The following is a 20,019-nucleotide window of genomic DNA, read 5'->3' as shown; positions in this document are numbered from 1 at the left end:
TAATGTTTAACCCACATCTATGGCAGGCATCCTCAGAGGTTGTGAGGTCTATTGGAAACTAGGCACGTGGGGTTTATATATCTGTGGAAAGTCCAGGGTGGGAGAAATAACTGTTGTCTGTTGGAGACAAGTGTGAATGTTGCAATTAATCACATTGATCAGCATTGAAAAGCCTTGTAGCTACAAGGTCTGGCTGATTCCTGCTGGAGGCAATCTTTTCTTGGGAGGTGTTAGCTGTCCCTGATTGTTTTGTGTCTGGAATTCCTCTGTTTTCAGAGTGTTGTTCTTTATTTGCTGTCCTGATCTTAGAGTTTTTAAATACTGGTAGCCGGATTTTGTTTGTTTTCATGGTTTCCTCCTTTTTGTTGAAATTGTCCACATGTTTGTGGTTTTCAGTGGCTTCTCTGTGTAGTCTGACATAGTGGTTGTTAGAGTGGTCCAGCAGTTCTGTGTTCTCAAATAATATGCTGTGTCCAGGTTGGTTCCTCAAGTGCTCTGCTGTGGCTGCCTTCCCTGGTGAGTTAGTCTGTAGTGCCTCTCATGTTCCTTGATTCGTGTTTCGGCAATGCTGCATTTGTGTATTCCTTGCCTAAGAAAATCCTATGAAATCCATGGGGTTGCCATTAGTCGACAGGAGACTAATGGCACGTGCATACAGAGAAAAACGAGCTTGTTTAATCAGCAACAGCAGTTTTGTTCAGATGAACTAAAATCTACCTAGAACATACAGATGAGAAGCTACAAAGACAGAGGGGAGAAAACTTGTTTTTTAATAGTGGCCACTGGCCATCTACTACCTAGAGTAGGCATGGGTACTACCTAGAGTAGGCTTAAGTGGCTGAGGGGGGAAAGGAAGGGGTCTGAGGCTGTTAAGAATGGTGAGAGTTGAAGTCCAAAACAGCTGGAGTGCCCAAGTTTGTCCGTGCCTGTCCTAGAGTGATAAGAGCCGAAAGATTTGCATATGATATATAGGCCTGAGCTTTTGTTGAAATGATTGGCTGGAAGAGAGATTTTCTCCACTGTTCAATTGTAGATCCCTTCTCCTGGAAATACTCAAATATCTGGATAAGCAACACTGCAGCTTACGGAGGCCATTTTTTGTAAAAAAAAAATATGAAAGAACAAAAGAAAGACCTCTAAGATCGCCTCCTCTTCGGTTTTCAGTTTAACAGGCCAGCCTGGATGTTGTCATGGCAGCCATCTTGAAAACCAGGGAGAGCCGCTCTGTTTCTGTGCAGCGTGTCACTATGGGCAGATCTGTGGGAGTTCCCATTCTTGTTTTTTTTTTCCTTCCACCTGTGTAGAATTTCATTCATGCGGAATCCATTCAAAAGTACGCAAGATGATTAAGCCATAGTCTACAGGGTGCTTAAACAGGCCAAATTTGCCTTGAAAGCAGCCTCCAATGCCTTTCTTTGGTCATATCAGGAGTAAATGAATACATCTGCGGTCAAAACCTTACAGCCACCTTTACAAATATCCCATAGAGGAGGCTTGGGAAGGCTGCTTTCTCAAACATACAGCACCACTTCTTGGGTCAAAACCTTGCAGCCACCTTTACAAACATCATAGAGGAGGCTTTTTAAAATGGTTTTACTTCTAAAAATCATACAGATGACAATGCATTACATAGAGGAGGCTTGAGAAGGTTGCTCCCTCCAACATGCAGCACCAGTTCTTGGAGGTCTTTCATCCGAGGGAGAAAGGCATGCGGAATGGAAGGGCTCGAAAGACAAAATGACACGAGATGGTGGGCTTCCAGAGCGACTCCCTTCTGGTCAACACATTCCTTCTGTTTGCAAATCAGGAGCTGTTGCGCGGGTGGGGTGAGGCAGGGGAAGGGAAGGCAGGGGAAGGGAGGGGGAAACACTTTGTCAAAGTGGAGGAGAACATGTAGGCGCCCTGCTCCTCCTTCCGCGCTTGCTTCCTCCCCTCCTTCTTTTCTGCCTGGGCGCCGGGTCTGGCTTTGAGGTGTGATGCAGGCGGGCGGCTGAGGCGCTGCTGGGCTGGGCTCCGTCCAGGCGGGAGAGCTGCGAGAGAGGAAGAAGAGGAGGAGGAAGAGGAGGAGGAAGATGCGCCTGCTGCTGCCGCGGCCGCTGCTCCTGCGGCGGAGAGGTGCGGCGGGGGGCGGCTGAGGCGGCGCGCGGGGACCTGCTCTGCCTGCCTGCCTCCCTCCTTCCCCTTCTTCTTCTTCTTCTTCTTCTCCCCGTCCTTGTCCTTCTCCTGCGGCGGGATGGTCTCGCCTCTGCCGCCTGCCCAGCCCCGGGGCTCCCCGCTCGGCTTCACCTGTGGACCGCCGCCCTCCGCCGCCCGGCGCCCGCCCGGGCTCCGCTTGGACTGAGAAGGCAGAAGGGCCAGAGGAAGCAGGTGGAGGAAGAGGAGGAGGAGGAGGAGGGCGCGCCCGGCCCAGCCCCCTCGGAGCGACCCCCGGCGCCCGCCTCGCCCTGCTTGGCCCGGCGAGGGAGGGGCAGAGGGAGCCCCGAGGAGCCGGCCCCCCGCCCGCTCTCCCGCCCGTCCCCCGGCGCTGGACCCGGCCGCCGCCCGCCCCCGCCGCCCGCCCCTCTCCTTCCTCGGCCCAGGAGACTTGCTCGGGGGGCAGCCCAGGCCGGAGCGCGGAGGCGAGCGAGGCGAGGGCGGCGCGGGGAGGCTGCCCAGAGGCATGTGGATGCTGGCCGCCCTCTTGCTCCACGGCATCCTGGATGGTGAGCCCCTCGCGCCCGGCACTGGCCGCAGGGGGAGGGGGGGTAGAGGGGGGGGGCTCTGCCTTCCTGCTCCTAATTAGGGAAATCCGTTTGTGTTTAATGCCTTGTGCTATCCGAAGAAATTGCACTGTAATCAATGAGCTTCCCGAGCCGGCCCGAGAGCCAGTAGTCCCGTGTGCTCTCTGTCTCATGGAACAATATTGGGTGAGGTTGCGGTGAGTTTTCCGGGATGTATGGCCATGTTCCAGAAACATTCTTTCCTGACGTTTTGCCTGCATCTATGACAGGCATTCTCAGAGGTTGTGAGGTTTGTTGGAAACTAGTCAAGTGGGGTTTGTATATCTGTGGAATGTTCAGAGTGGGAGAAAGAACTCTTGTCTGTTTGAGGCAGGTGTAAATGTTGCAATTGGCCACCTTGATTAGCATTGAATAGCCGTTCAACTTCAAGGTCTGGCTGCTTACTGCCTGGGGGGAATCCTTTGTTGGGAGGTGTTAGCTGCCCCTCATTGATTCATGTCTGGAATTCCTCTGTTTTCAGAATGTTACTCTTTATTTACTGTCCTGATTTTAGAGTTTTTTTAAAAATACTGGTAGTTAGAATTTTTTTTGGTAAATAAAGAATACCACTCAGAAAACAGAGGAATTCCAGACATGAATCAATGAGGGGCAGCTAACACCTCCCAACAAAGGATTCCCCCCAGGCAGTAAGCAGCCAGACCTTGAAGCTGAAAGGCTATTCAATGCTAATCAAGGTGGCCAATTGCAACATTCACACCTGCCTCAAAAAGACAACTGTTCTTTCTCCCACCCTAGACCTTTCACAGATATATACATCTCACTTGCCTAGTTTCCAACAGACCTCACAACCTCTGAGGATGCCTGCCATAGATGCAGGCAAAACGGCAGGAAAGAATGTGTCTGGAACATGGCTATACAGCTGGGAAAACCCACAGCAACCCAGTGATTCCAGCCATGAAAGCCTTCGACAACACAAGATTGGATTGACATGGAGAAAACCGTGCCCTTTCCTAAGGAAATGCAGGGCTTTATTCCAGGCTGCATGAAGGGCATGGATGCTAAGCTTCTGGAAAGCTCTGCCATCCATTTATATGAAAAATTTGAGAAGTCATGTTACTGTTCATGGAAGAGGGTAGTTTGGGAACTATTATCTCCCCCTTCCCATCTAATGGCATTGGGAATGCTGCTTACTCATACTCATCATCCTCAATTATGTAAAATTATGCACTGATAAGCATTACGTCATTTGGAAAGGCCTGGGGACTCTTTCAACCAATTTCAAAGTTAGGGAAGATAAGTAATAATGAAAAGGTAAAAGACAAGCTGTATATACCCCCCACACCTTCCCTTCTTGTATTTTTTTCCCTTCAGCTTTGATTGGAATTCTTGCCTGTCTGTTCTCTAGCGCCCTGACCAAGCACTCCAGTGAATACACAGGTTTTATTATACCGTAGATCAGCTTTATTTCTTAAGGAAAGAAATTGCACCTATACAAATGTGAGTGATGTTAAAGCTTCAAAAGTGATAAAACAGAAATAATGTTCTATTTGGTGCTGGTAGATCTCCCTGCTAGATGGCATTCGCATTTTTCAAATTTGAGAGCGTAGCTCTTCTTAAAACACATTAATATGCTGACAGTTAAAATGGAAAGATTAAGCACACAATTTCCAAAATAGGCAAAGCTTACAGAATGGAATAATATTGGGAGTGAAAACGAATGAGGGAGGAAAGCTGGTAGGTGGGGAGAGGGAGAGAATGAGAGATTTTCCTGGAAGATACAAATAATTGAAGCTTCAAGGAGAGGGTGAGGAAGGAATGCCGGATGAGGGTGCCTTCAGGTCTGCCTTGCCATTCTCTGGATGAAGAAATACACGAGCAGGCAGGGTGACTTTAGGCTGAACAGGCAAATTGACCACAAAATTAAAGCAACATGGAATGGAACATAAAAGATGGGCAAAGAAAAGATGTTTGGAATTGTCCTAAATGTTTTGACATAGAGCAGTCTGCACAATCTAAATCAAATAAGATAAAACTCTAGAAATGGTCTTAACCATAAATGTGATGGCAATTGGTTTTATCATAAATATTTGGAGAGGTAGGGTGTTTTTTATTTTTATTAATTTATGTATTTTTGCTTTATTGCAAACAGAAATAGCCCTCTGATTGTGACCTTTTTGAGAAAGGGACCTTTTAGAATACAAATGTGCTTTCAGTGGTTTAGAAAGAGCAAAAAGGGCTAGGCATGTCTACTTGTAATAGTACTGTTTACCTTTGAGCATAACTACATCTAACTACAAAATAATTCAGTCTATATAGATCTAAATGTTTTTGTACAAGTATGTGGGTAGGGGAAAAAAATAACCATCTCGATATGTTGCAGTACATAGCCTTGTTCTGTGAAGCTTCTCCACAATAGCAATCTGTAAAATATTTTTAAAAGCAATGTGTTCAGATGGGAGATGTTAGAGGGTGGAACATTATGGATATCATATGTTCAGTTTAACCTATATACCCTTATAATCATTAACAGCTTTAAAATCCATCATTTGACACTGCAAATCAAGGAGAAAATGGGTTCGAGATCCTTCTCTAAAATCCTCAGTGCAGAAGGTGCTTGAATTATACCAAAGGGTGTTTCATATGTACACATAGGAATATAAATAACTGAAATGGGAACTGTCCACTTAATGCAGGTTATATCTTTCATGCACATTGCTCTTTCCTCCATTGTAAAACACTAAAAAATTCTAAGGCTTTTCACTTTAATTTTCTTTCAAGGTTCACAGAAATATTAGAGGTCTTTTTGCTTCAGACCACATTGTTATAACATATGAAAGAGAATGTATATGTTCAAAGCCATATTCTATAAGGATAAGGAGTGGTAGCAAGTAAAATCATATCCTTTTATGAAACCGTTAAAAGGATATGTGCCTAGGAAGAATACATTTCTCAATGACATGATGCCTCCATGAGATAAATGTTTCTATTTATTTCTAAATGTGTACATAAATATAAATCTTTCAAAGTTCTTAAAAGAACAAACCGTATCCTAAAACACATGCATACATAAAAGTATGCAAATATGTTTGTATGTATGTTTTTCAGTACATACTAGACTAATGTGAAATGAATGTGGCCTGTAAGGTTATTTGTGGTGTTAAATGTGTTTTATACATTAGATTAAAATATTGATTTTTAAGCACATTGTTGATCCAATCCAGTATTTTGCTACCCCAAGAAAAATATGTAGAGATGGTTAGGCCTAGCACAGCACGAAATAGGAAGGGTGTCCATGGTGCTGAATTTAAGCTGCATTGCTTGATATAAATAGGATGCCTTATGAATAAAACTGATAGTTTGCGAGAGAGATAAACAGTTCTCATTGAACAGAAATCTTGCTAATTGTTCTTTGTAGTTAAGCTCTCAAGTCTGATTTCTTAAAATACAGATAAAATGGAGCATTAATCTTCTGTGCTTTCCGAGGGAAACGAGTGTACATTTTTAAAGCAGTTGATGCTAATAAGACTTGTGTATCCACAGTAGTTTCAAAGCAGAAACAAGAATGTATGGGTTTTACCTACTACGTTGAGGCAATTTCATAAGTGAAGAAAAGCTGTGTTTCTGCAATCAATATAGGACTGTTATACCAGCTGAGTGAAAAATGGCAGTTTTAAAATTCACCTTTAAGCAAACACATGTGTTGTCAGTTTGGCATCATAAAATTAAAAACTCTAGATGTTTAATGTATTGATATTTCTGCAAGCAGTATGCTCATATTTGCCCCAGTTCAACGTATTATGTCCTTCTGCAACATAAATGTGCTCGGCGTTTTTTAAAAAATCAATAGAAAAAATAGGGTGTAACCAATAAAGCAGAGGTAATGCTAAAATAGATTCCTATTAAGAAGACTCTACTTGGTATCTATAATGCATGGGTCTCTTTATGTTCTTGTTGATCTTGTATAATGACTGGGGTGCTTTTATTGTATTAGTGTTTCAGAATATTGGAATCCAAGGGGCTGAGGAGAGAGCTAAACCATGGAAGATAGATTGAACAATACATGTTTGGAGGACACAAGTGTCATGAATGGGGAATAGAGCTGCTGGGAGTAATGCATGGAATCCTTTAAAAATATTTTGATTTTTACAGTTTGGTATACTAGATAAAGGGTTGTATGTAGGGCAAAACTGATATACTGAATATAACTATTACTTGCCCCTCCCAAGCTGCTGAGTATAATTTTAACATTTTTTTAAAGGACTGCATGTATGGGTTTCCTGCAGTTGAATCCAAGGGAAAATGTTATATTCCCTGTATGTTTTACCTAATTACCATCCAGCCATGGCCACATATGTAAATGTTTGCTTCTATGCAGGGAGTTCCCCTAGTTGAATGGAGAGTGGAGGTTCAGGAAGCTATGTTAAGTAGAAAGGGAACATTTTAATTAATTTATTTAAGATTGCAAAAATTGAATTTAAATACTTGCCCAATGCACACACATCACCTATAACCACAGGGTATATGAATGGGGACTTTGGAATTAGTGATTTAAGTAGCAGTTTCATGTTACTTGGAGAGTATTAGGAGTAATATTCAGTAGCTGTTGCCTTGGTTGGCCTGATCCCACATTGATCTGTTCTCAGAGAAGCCACACATTTTTTCTTGCTAATAATGGAGAAATATGACATTTGCATTAATTAGGAATCCAGATGCATTTCAGGTAAAGCATTCTACTCTGTTGGGTAGTGGTCTATTAATGTGGCACTTTAATGTGCATCAGAAAGGCTTTTGATGGGCTTCACCCGATACATAATCAGGTATTGTGCTGTAATGCTGCCTGCCTTCCAGACTGTTTAGTAGGACACTAGTGGGCAGCAAACCACACAAGACTGGCAACATTTCAGAAAAGCAGCAAAAGGAATAGAGAGCAACTACTCAGAGGATGGAATACACAATCACCTTTCCAGATCTCCTCTCCACTTTGTCATTTGGCCTGTCATTTCTAGAGCACACTGTTCTACTTTCTTTTCTCTTCTCTTCACAAAATGATGCATGAATAGCACCTTTTAACGAAGGGAAGGCAACAGAGAAAGGCATTTGTGTCAAACATGCAAATGTGCATTGCTATAAATGGCCATGAAGGCCAAATAAAAGTGAAGGACAGAGGAACTGGTGAATAGGAAGGCTTCGGAAGTAAAAAATGGTTCCAGCCTTCTTCCTTGCCTTTCAGGGATTCCAAAGTAAGATGTTCTTCTTTTGACATTTCATAGAGAGAGAGAGGGAGGGGGGAAGGAGAAAGAGACAGCCTTGTAATCCAACAATGACAATCCAAAAAAGATTTAGTACATAGCCATCTTGAAACAAACAGCAACCAGCAAAACTAAAGGAAGGGCTTTCTAAGCAACTCTATATAAGGTGAACTAAGCATAAATTTGAAATATTGATTAATAAGGCAATTATTATGTAGGCCATTGAGAGACTGCAACATGTAAAACACTTGCCCAACCTCCTATCCACAGTATAGAATTATTGCTGTTTGGCACCACATTAATTGCAGTGGCCCAGTACTATGGAATTCTGGGATTTTTAATTTATTGTGGCACCAGAGTAGTCTCATACAGAAGGGGAAATATTGCACAAAACTACAAATCCCAGAATTCTATAGCAGTGAGTTATGGCAGTTAGTATGGTACCAACTAAAGGGCAACTAAAATGATCAAGGGTCTGGAGAACAAACCCTATGAGGAGCGGCTTAAAGAGCTGGGTATGTTTAGCCTGCAGAAGAGAAGGCTGAGAGGAGACATGATAGCCATATACAAATATGTGAGGGGAAGTCATAGAGAGGAGGGAGCAAGCTTGTTTTCTGCTGCCCTGGAGACTAGGACGCGGAACAATGGCTTCAAACTACAGGAAAGGAGATTCCACCTGAACATCAGGAAGAACTTTCTCACTGTGAGGGCTGTTCGGCAGTGGAACTCTCTCCCCCGGACTGTGGTGGAGGCTCCTTCTTTGGAGGCTTTTAAGCAGAGGCTGGATGGCCATCTGTCAGGTGTGCTTTGAATGAGATTTTCCTGCTTCTTGCAGGGGGTTGGACTGGATGGCCTGTGAGGTCTCTTCCAACTCTACGATTCTATGATTCTATGATTCAAATGGCTATATATTACAGTATGTGTATATCCCTAGTTTGTTGGTCTTTCTGTCTCATATTGCTATTGTTTTCCAGAAAGCAGCAGACTTTGGATGTTGTATCTAGAATGATTTGCTGGAGTATCAAAGAAAGGGAAATATAACCATGTAACATTTGTTACTGAACCGTAACTACTACTTGATTATTTTGATATAACAGTTTTGGTGACATTATGAGCATTCATGAATTAAGTACAAAGCATTCCTCCCAAAATATAGGTAAATATTTTGGAAATAAGTTCATTTTAAAAAAAATCAGTAAATGTTAGCCTCCTAATTAAGTTTACTGCTCAGCCATGAACATATTGCGACTAATACAGGTTTGTATTAAAAAATTAAGAATCTATGCATTAAATGTTTAAGTACTTGGGGAGAATATGATACAATGCTAATATAATTATTTGAAGCCACATACCTGTTATAGAAAATTCAGTTGATCATGTGTGCATAGGGTTTCCACCAAAGCCTTTCTCCCTCTTTCATGAACATGAAAGCATTCCAGGAACATGAAGATGCTGATCATGTTCATAGCCTCCTTTGCAGTATGCTCAGCATATTTTATTTTGTTTGATTTCAACTTTATGTTATTATTATGCTGTTTGTGTCTCTCAGCATGGGAGGTTATGAATGTCTAAAACAAGATAAGCTAAAAATAACTAAAACACAAATAAAAATAAATACATTAAACATTTTAGAAGTAGAAAATAATTTTAAAAATATAATAATAACATTAAAAATACATCGGCTCCCCACATAAAAAGGAGGAGACAGGGTGAACAGGGAGAGAGAGATGTGTGTGGGGCTCAATGGGCCACTTAAATCAGGCTTCTACCAACCTTGGTGGCAAACCCATATAAAAGTCTGATGTGTGTAGACCCAGTTAAGTCTATTTTAGTCTAGTGTGAGAAAAACAACTAGAGGGGGGATTCTTTCCAATGAAGGAGTGCTACTGACTACCCTGTTTCCCTGAAAATAAGACATCCCCAAAAAATAAGACCTAGTAGAAGTTTTGCTGAATTGCTAAATATAAGGCCTCCCCTGAAAGTAAGACCTAGCAGTGTTTTTGTTTGGAAGCATGCCCGGCGCCTGCCAAACAAAACACCATAGCATGCAGGATTGGTAAATGTACATAATAATAATAATACTAATAATAATAATCATCATCATCATCATTATATAATTATTTTATTTTTATACCCCACCTCCATCTCCCCAGAGGGACTCGGGGCGGCTTACATACCAGTTGTATATGGAAATAATGGTAGTAACAAGAAATTCTTGACAGGAGTCACAGTTTGTCTGGTTTAGTTATTTTGGTTTGTGATGAAAACTACTGTACAGTATAGAATAATTGTTTTTTGTTCAACAATGAATATGAATTCTTCTTCATGGAAAAATAAGACATCCCCTGAAAGTAAGACCTAGCGCATCTTTGGGAGTAAAAAATAATATAAGACACTGTCTTATTTTCGGGGAAACACGGTAGCTGTTTGGTAAGAAGAGTTCAGCTCTAAACAGCAACAAAACTGATGATTTGGGAGAGGCACTACTAAGCAAGTAGCTGGTACTTGCCACTGCAGGGTTAAGTGTTCGCATACAAGCAAATCTACCCACAAGGGAAACTACTTGAGCTGCATAGTGAGGGTTATGGCCAAAGTGACTATGGTGGAGACAGGGTTATAGGAAGTCTGTATGGTCCAAGGATGTGCAGATTAAAATAACACACCTTTGTCCATAGGAGGCAGGATTGAATGGCTGTGTCAAGGATCTGCTCACATGGGAACTGCATATGGGCTAAGGCCACTTAAGGCACGTTCTCTTTCTTTTTCAATTCTTCAGAAGAATTTCTTTTGGCTGAACCACAAAAAAATGGAAATATAGACTGCATAGTATAATGTAATACCCAAATAGCCTTTTTTTGGAGAAAAGGAGAGAATTCCTGAGAGAAAGGAGTGTGCTTTAAGAAATTATAGTGTGAGAACAGAAAACAGAAATCGTCACACAGGGATGGAGAATGTGTTACTAACTAGAATTCATCCGGGCATCCGCTGGGCAACGTCCTTGCTGACGGTCAATTCTCTCACACCAGAAGTGACTTGCAGTTTCTCAAGTCACTCCTGACATGGAAAAAGTGGTTCCCAACCTTTAGCTAGATGATGTGGTGGGCTGTAACTCCAATTATACACCACTAGAACTAAGATTGATTGAAGTTACAACAAGCTCTGAAGGGTCACATGTTCAATATTCTGAGAATCATCAATACTTGGATCCAGTGCTTGCATCTACAGGTGTTCCTGTATGTCCACAAACATGTTCTTGTTTTTGGGATGAATAGTTTATTTATCCCTGAGTAACTTTTAAGATTGAGAAAAATACGAGGAGTATGCTCAGTATCTAAACAGTATATTCTCTAATCGGAATTCTGATTTACACAAACTGGCATATGATTTATGTACATAGGATCATGTATACATTCATGTATGAAAGTGTGTGTGTCCTTTCTTTTCATTGAACTTGGAAACTTGGTTATTGTTATCAATAAACACCCACAAAACAGCAAGGTGCCATTATAATAATATCTTTAAAAAGGGACTCTTACTTTCCTGTTTTGCAAAATCATCTAAACGACAACCCTTTTAGTTACTGAAACAAAACATACAGAGGCTAAAAACTGTTGATCTGTAGTACAAAATATACTTGAACTGTAAGCATCTCACATACATAAAAAGGAACTTAGATCTCTGGTTATAGTTGTATTATAAAAGGAATGGCGTTATTCCTTGTTATGCTACAATCTAAATGTAACATAGGGTGCATCTACGCTGTCAAATTAATGCAGCTTGAAACACAAGTCCCATGATTCCATTCCATTGAGCCATGGCAGTTTAAAGTGGTGTCAAACTATGCATTCTACAGTGTGGATGGACCTATAGTTATGTTTTAGCTATTGCAAAAGGAATTAATTCTAAGCAGTTCATTTTTTTGTAACTAGGTATTTCCAAGCTCTCCTCACTTTTGCTTGTGTCCCTCAGTTCACATCCAGAGGGATCAATGAGTCTTGTCTTTCTCTTTATTTAAGCTATCTTTTACTTTGGGGGCAGTGAGGAAGAGTGAACCAGCAATCCTATTTATAGAAAGTCAGTTTTAAATATGCATGCTTTGATAAGAGGCTCCTCAACACCAAATGTTTGTTACCCAATCCTTTCCTATAATTTGGATGGAGGAGGCAGGAAGAGACTGCAATATAATAGAACGGACTAAATTTGGAATCAGGATCATTGGCAAAGTATTTTTGGCATAGTCCAAACAATTATCTGTTTAGTGAAATGAGATTTGGTTAAAATTGCAGATGAAAATAAATTGACAAGATTGATGAAATACTATCTCAGGCACCTGAATCCTGTACTGCATCATTCCCAAATGAAGACTGAGCATATGGCTGCTAATCCAATGATGCCAGCTTTAGAAGCAGCATCAGAATTACCTATGCCACATATGATCTTTTAAAGGCTATATATACTGTTTGGGGAATAGTTTGGTGCCACTGTCCAAGTATAATTCTTCTATGATGCAACTGCATATTCTTTTGTTTGCTACACTGCATTAGGTTATAGGAAGCTGCCTGCAGGCCTACCAGTTTTGAATGGTAGGGCTTGATTTTCATGTTCTGTCTAGCAGATATTTTTATTTTCTTCTTAAAAACATATGCCATAACTTTGAGTTCAGCTGATGAAATGCTTGTTAGAAGGGTAGCAGACCTCTTCATAAAGAATGTGTATACTGTATTCTGTAAAACAGGAATGATGAGGTTTGCCAGTTTGCTCTGATTACAATTTGCAATCATTGCAATGGCAATAGATATATTTCGTGTGTGTTTGTAACAATGCTTTGTAGGTACTGAATGATGGAAATTAAGTTGAAGAGGAATCTTGTACCACATATATATGACTATTATTTTTTTAGCCAGGGAGGGGGAGCACGTCCATGTGGTTTGCAGCTGAAAGGCGTGTATGATCTGTGTATGTACTGAAGATTTATTTGCCTTTATGCATCTGGTGATTTATTATCACAGTTGGTATTGTGTGAAAAGTGTTTTGACATTCAGAAAGTACAAAATGTTTTCAGTGCTAATCATTACCAAAATATAGAGGGTGTTAATTCAGTATTTTAATATGTTTTTAAATTTCTGCCTCCTGTGTATGTGGTTGTGTGTGTGGGAAGATTAACATAGCAATCCAATGCACACTTGCTTGGGAAGAGAATCTCAATGAGTTCAGTGATTTTTTTTTTAGTAGATCTGCATAGGATTGTTCTGTAAGACTTCTGAGTAAGCAAGTATGGAATAATTTACACTGTTAATATTTCAAAATACATTTAAAAATGCATTAGCTATTAGAAACACTTTACTTTTTCAAAAGGGACAATTGCTGAGCTTTTAAAATTACTTTGATCTATGTTTTTAAAATTGATGAGTATTCTTTTTGTATGAGATATCGTGTCAGTTTTATTTTGACAAAGGAAACGAGGAAGTGTTCTGTTGAAAGACATTAAGATTTAAAACCTGTTGTTAACTAACGTGTTTTACTAGCAAGTTGTGCCACTATTTAGCAATTGTTTCAGTGGTCCACTCCAGTAGTGATTAACCAAAGGACTCAGGTCTGTGACTTAAATCAAATTGTTACTTTCTACTAGAGTAAAACCATTGAATTAATGGGATTTTATAGTATCTTTAAGGCTGATAGAAGGACGTTGGTGGCATAAGCCACAAATTCAGCTTTAACAATGGTTGTTGGGGAACAACGACAGGAGGAAAGATGATGCCTAAAGCCAATAAGGGTGGATAATCACATAAATGCTGGAGGGATTTATTGGAATGTAGTATGATGCTGTCTGGGAACCAGAGAGGAGATGGGATAAACTGGCTGAGAGAACCCTCATGAGTATGAAGTGTTAACTAGCTTTATAATATGAGTAGTGTGTCAGGAAACCACACTGTTCACCCTACTGCTAAAGGTTTGGAGTTTGTGGATATATTCCAGTTCTGCGGTTTCTCTTTTGAATCATCCTTTGTGGGGGTTTTTTTTTTTGTCCAAGGACTACTTTTCAGAGGCCTGAGATGAAATGTCCAGGAAGACTGAAATGTTCTGCAACTGATTTTTATATATTCCCATTGTTGATGCCTGAGTTATGTTCATTAATCTGCTGGCACAGAGACTGGCCTGCTCACCCAGTGTATAGTGTTAAAATGCATTGTTGATGGAGGATGGCATATATTGCATTAGAGGATGAGCAAGTTGAAATACCTCTAATATTGTGAATGTTGTGATTAGGGTTAGTGATGACATTTCCAGAATAGATGAGCAGGCAAAAGGGTTGTGGCAAGGTCTTGTATCCTTTAGGGAGGTAACTGAGATCTGGTGGCTATCTGTAGGCAAGTGAAGACATTGCTTTGAGAGGGTAATGTTATTGTTCAAAATAGGTTGTAGTTCATTGATCTGAGTAGTCCCATTTGGGAGTTTTTTGTGACTTTGTGCTCTGTATGTTTTGGGGTGATTGCAGGAATATAATCATTTAAATTGAATCTTAAACTCAAATCGGAATAGGCACCGTCCAATTTCAAACAGGAGTTACTTATGAACATACTTTAATATGAGCCATTCCTATATGGCACTATTCTTCCAAGGATTTGATGAAAGTGACAGATTTCATTCATCAGAATGCCTGCTGGACAATACAGAAGTGCCTGCTGGATACCACCAATGAAATATATTTTCTTATTAATAATGGATTCCATACACAGAAGTCAGCCCTTCCAACCTGAATGAGATTCAATATGCAATTCTAAACCCACCTGGGAATAAAGATCTTTGCAATCAGTTGGACTTGTTTTACAGCGAACATGCATAGAATTGTACTGCTTAATTTCTAGTTAAGCTTATAGTTTTAGGCTATAAAACAACATGCATTCTCCAAGGAGTCAATTTCAATGACAGGTGTGGTGGGATTGACTTCTGATGTAGAACAGTGTGCTGTTAAAACTTCTGGGTATTCAGAAATATATATCACACATTGTTCATGTTTTGTCATTGACCTTGACAAAGACTCTTAAGATTTCTATATATTCCCAGAGTCTAGATTGGGACTTAGCACTGATAATTTTAAATGTTAAGTATATATAATTTGTATTAGTATTTTAAAGTTAAATACTATTAGTATTTTAAAGTTAAATACTATGCTTTAGGTATACAAAAATCTAAGTTTCAACAAATAAGACATTCCCTTCTTAGATAACATTCCATTTATCCCCCTTCCTTGGCCTCAATTGCCCAAGTTGTCTTTTTAACTTAAGGTAGTAATTTTGCCTGTCAAAAATTCCCAACCCCCTTCAGAATTAGTGCTGTTTGCTTGTATTACACTTGAATGTGAAAATATTCGTGTACATTTCAGGTATACATTTAAAATGGTATTAACAACTTTAATGCCAAACACTGCATTTCATAAAGATGCAGTCCTAGTTTAGTTGTTTTATTATAGATTTTTTCCATTATTCCCTGTTACACCCTCCTCAGAACATGAATTATAAGGTAGCACTAACACTGTATAAATAAATACAATAAATACATTCAAAAGCTACTATTATGATTTTCATTCCAACCTTACACATTGCAGTTGGTGTCCTGGGGTTTACTTGGTAGGGCATAGGATGGTAGTTTTTTTTTTTAATTCAATAGCTTGCTTGCATTTGGTTTTTTTTAAATGTAAAAATGTAAAGTTATTTTAACACAATAGTCAGATTATCATTTCATGCCTTTAGCTAAATTAAATGGATTTTATCCATACTATTTATCCATAGATAGTCAATAAATATTAAACAAATATAGTTTCTAATTATAACCATTTGACAAAATGCTGTAAAGTGCTCCCTATATAAGTACTCCAGGGGGTTGGACTGGATGGCCCGTGAGGTCTCTTCCAACTCTACGATTCTATGATTCTACTATCTATCATCCTATCCTGTTTCTAGTAATTTCCATTGGTAGTTACATTGCAGTGATGTTTGATCAATTGTACTATATAACAGCAATATTCTATGACACATGAATCAGCATCAGTGATTTTAGCAGGATTTGCATGTGCATTGTTGGGTACAGAATATTAACTGTTGGTTTTAATGCATATTAATCTGATTTTAATCAAACATTTGTCAAATTGAAAGAGGTAGCAAATAATGCCATGTGCTTAAACTGCTTAGAATAGTGTCTAAGTGCCCATATTAATCTATTTGGGTACAGTCCTCTATATATTTACTTAGGAGGAACTTCTACTGAATTCTTTGTTGTTTGTTGTTGTGTGCCTTCATGTTGAACTTATTCCAAAGGTCTTTTGATGGGATTTGGTCAGAGGGGCTTGTCATTGCCTTTTTCTGAGGCTGAAACAGTGTTACTGTCTAACAACCAGAAACCACATTTATTTGGCCTCTAGCAATCCCCATGGAGGTCAGTTAACTGAGAGTTTAAGCGACATACCTTCCACATATATTAATGACAATCAGCACAAAGTCAAAGAGAACAAAGTTATTTTGTGTTTGGGATGGAACAACAAATCATGCTCACTCCATGATAAATTGCATACCCAGAACCAAGCAAAATATTTTGGCAGCAAAGCACAAAAAACCACTATTTCCTATGGTAAAATACAAAGAAGAAAAAGAAGAAGAAGACCAACAAATAACATTGTTTTTTAAAAATCACAACCGTTTTTTGCTACTTGAAGCAGTTTGTCTATTGACGAGGCCAGCCCTAATCTGGAGTTTGAGCAAGTCATGATTTCAGTGGGGAAATTTCTAGTTTAGTGTCGTCTCAAAGGTTAGTGGTGTGTGTGTATTCTGGAATGTGGGATAAAAATAAAAATATACGAGGAAGACTGCATTAAAACACGTGACCATGCTTCCTAAATCTTCCTTAACAGAAAACAGATTGTTAATGTTCTCTAAATTATAAAAATAGCAATAGCTAACCAGGCAACATTGCTACTGTTAAAATAACAGTTTGTGGTGCTCATGACAGACTGCATGAAATGATTTTCTAGTGCTACAGCATTCTCCTTTCCTTTTTTATTTTCAGTGGGAAAAGGGAGCTGCCTCCCTCTCCAAATAACAACTGTGGAGAATCATATGGCCATAAACATTCTGAGTATCCCAAGGTGTTCTTTTGCCTTTCCTCTTGCAGCTTCCCCCTCAAGTCATCATGTTAATTAGTGTTTGATCAGATGATTAAACCATAATTTGATTAATCCAGTGTGCTAAATGTGCTGAATGAAAGCATTTTCTGTTGCCCCAGTGCCTTGTGTTTAAGAAATCCTATTCCTAGCTTGATGCTCGATGTGTCCTTCCCTCCCTCCCCATTCCACTGGTTATTGCTTTTTTATGTTAAAGACACTGACACTTTGCTTTGACGTGGCTGCAGGCCTTTTGCTTCTTCTATTCTCCTCAGCGCTCCTCCTTGCTGCAAGAAGCTCCCACAGAGCTGCCTGACCCACCCTGCAGAATTAAAATATTTTTATTTCTCTCTTCTCTGTTTGATTCTTAGTCTGTAGGTTTTTTTTAATGACTGAAAAGGTTGCATTTATGAATGGGTACATTTTTCTAATGGCTCAATCGCTGTTGCTCACCCAATCAAATACGTTTCTTTGTTTCATGTGTATTTTCTCGATTTTGACTTTTACAGTGTTGCCTGGGGCAGTAAGTCTGCAGTATGCTGCAGCAATACAGATTAGCAGCACAATCCTATACATGTTTACTCAGTTCTGACCTACCTTTTTTGAGAGAATTTACTGTCATCTAACCATGCATTGGCTTGCAACCTAACATTTAAGAAATCCTTCTGAATGGCTTTCTGGTATCAGGACAATTAATAGCCTGTTTCTCTCTCTGAACTGGAGAGCAAGCTTCTAACAGTGTGATCTTTCATAATATGTCTACTCAAAAATAAGCTTCTCTGATTTTAATTAAATCTACTTCCAGGTAACTGCAGTCCAAATTGGAACAGTGATACTTGTTACGTCTGCTCTTGGTTTTATTCCACGTTTTAAAGGAATGATCCAAAATATGTGTACGTATGTGCCTTTAAGTTGCCTGTGACAACTTTATTAATTTCGTAGGTTTTTCTTAAGGAAGGGACACTTAGAGGTTATTTTTCCAGTTCCTTCCTCTGAAATATAGCCCACAGCACCTGGTTTTCATTGGCAGTCTTGCATTCAAATATTAAATAGGGCTGACCTTGCTTAGCTTCCAAAATCAGACAGAATCTGATACATTTAAGACATTTACTGAACCCATTTTGTGGAAAGGGTTCAGCACCATGGATAGCGCTTTTAAACGGCTGGGTAGAGGAATGTCGATTCAAGCAGCTACAGAACCCAGAGCAACACTTTTAACTTATCTAAATTTCTGAATATATAATTTCTTGTTATCTTTCCCGGTTATCTAGCTGTGGGGTTTATGTTTTTAAACATTGTGTGCAAGTGTCACCATAGGATCACTTCCAATGAATCCATTATTTGATTAATATATATTTTTATGTGACTGCCAACAATCTCTTTGTTTAATGACTGATAGTAAAATTGTCTTTTAAACTGCTGTTTTAAACAGGTATGTAAGTGTGATTGGATTTGACATTTATACTGATTCATATCTGATGGTTGCCTTTAAAAAACACCTCTAAGGACTTTAGTTCTAACTATATTCTAAGCGTGCAAGGAAACCAATGGGATATATATCTGCATTAGAACTGGAGAAAGATAGTATAGAGAAATAGAATATATTAAAACACATAATCAAGCAGAAAAAAGATGAGTCCAAAAGATAACCTTATTCTGAAAAGAACTTGCAAAATCTTCCTTTAAAAAACATTACACAGTTTTCTTGGTAACTATCAAATGTCTGTCTCAAATGATATAGTCTTTAAAAGTAGTAGAGGAATACTGTAATATAAATTATATAATTACAAGGGGATGAATGCCCTTCCACATGATAACAATGGTCACGGTGCTTGTGAAACTTTCTTGAATATTTAATGACTCTGTCACACTGTTTTTTTAAAGATATAAATATTAGATATTAATATAAAAATTTCAACAAAATATATTTTATCTGAATGAATACTTTTTTTGTAAAGAAAACCCACCAGATTATAAATAAAGATACTTTTATATGGGACTTTATTGGGTTGCTGTGAGTTTTCTGGGCTGCATGGCCATGTTCCAGAAGCATTCTCTCCTGATGTTTTGCACACATCTATGGTTGGCATCCTCACATGTTGTGAAGTTTGTTGGAAACTAGGCAAGTGGGGTTTATATATCTGTGGAAGGTCTAAGGTGGGAGAAAGAACTTGTCTGTTGAAGACAAGTGTGAATGTTGCAATTAAGCATTTAAAAGCCTTGTAGTTTCAAAGCCTGACTGATTCCTGCCTGGGGGAGCCCTTTGTTGGGAGGTGTTAGCTGATCCTGATTGTTTCATGTCTGGAATTCCCTTGTTTTCAGAGTGCTGTTCTTTATTTATTGTCCTGATTTTATAGGTATTTTTAAATACTGGTAGCCAGATTTTCTTCATTTTCATGGTTTCCTCCTTTCTGTTGAAATTGTCCACATGCTTGTGGATTTCAATGGCTTCTCTGTGTAGTCTGACAAGCGCACTTGATGAACCAACCTGGACACAGCATATTATTTGAGGACATAGAAATGTTGGACCACTCTAACAACTACTATGTTCCACATATGTTGGCCATCTTTTACTTCCCTTGAAATTTCTACTTTGTTTGAAGGCTTCCTGAATCAAAGTTTATTTTTGTATAACATTTTTTTATGCTTGTTCCAAGTTTTCATCATTATTTTCTTAATTGTGTGTTTGTTAAAGTTTGGATCTTCTGCCACTTTTGCATAAATTAAGTATGCATGTAAGGCAAATTGTAAACTTGCTCCTTCAAGAGGTATGAGGCTTTGATTGTCAAGATGGATACATTCTTTTAGCCAATTCAATATAGCTGCTTCCTTATATAATTTTAGGTTTGGGAGAGCCAGTTTTGTATCTTGTAGATTTTTCATCTTTATTTTATTT

The 20,019-nt window shown here is 39.2% G+C and overlaps 1 protein-coding gene across 6 annotated transcripts in view; it reads left to right on the top strand.

Moving 5' to 3' along the window:
- Nucleotides 1-1,963: 1,963 nt before the first annotated feature.
- Nucleotides 1,964-20,019, top strand: part of dscam (DS cell adhesion molecule) — a 445,521-nt gene continuing 427,465 nt past the window's right edge. For 2 of the 6 annotated variants that reach the window (XM_062975122.1, XM_062975123.1), the window contains exon 1: nt 1,964-2,702. In XM_062975122.1, the coding sequence (XP_062831192.1) occupies nt 2,660-2,702 (43 nt within the window). In that variant the 5' untranslated portion in view covers nt 1,964-2,659. The remainder of the gene's footprint in view (nt 2,703-20,019) is intronic. The other 4 variants (XR_010004224.1, XM_016992455.2, XM_008107492.2 and 1 more) reach the window with 3 other exon arrangements.

Source organism: Anolis carolinensis, chromosome 3, assembly GCF_035594765.1.
Source record: "Anolis carolinensis isolate JA03-04 chromosome 3, rAnoCar3.1.pri, whole genome shotgun sequence".
NCBI classification, from domain to species: domain Eukaryota; kingdom Metazoa; phylum Chordata; class Lepidosauria; order Squamata; family Dactyloidae; genus Anolis; species Anolis carolinensis.
The sequence above is the reverse complement of the archived record's forward strand: the minus strand, read 5'-3'. Positions and strand labels throughout refer to the sequence as shown.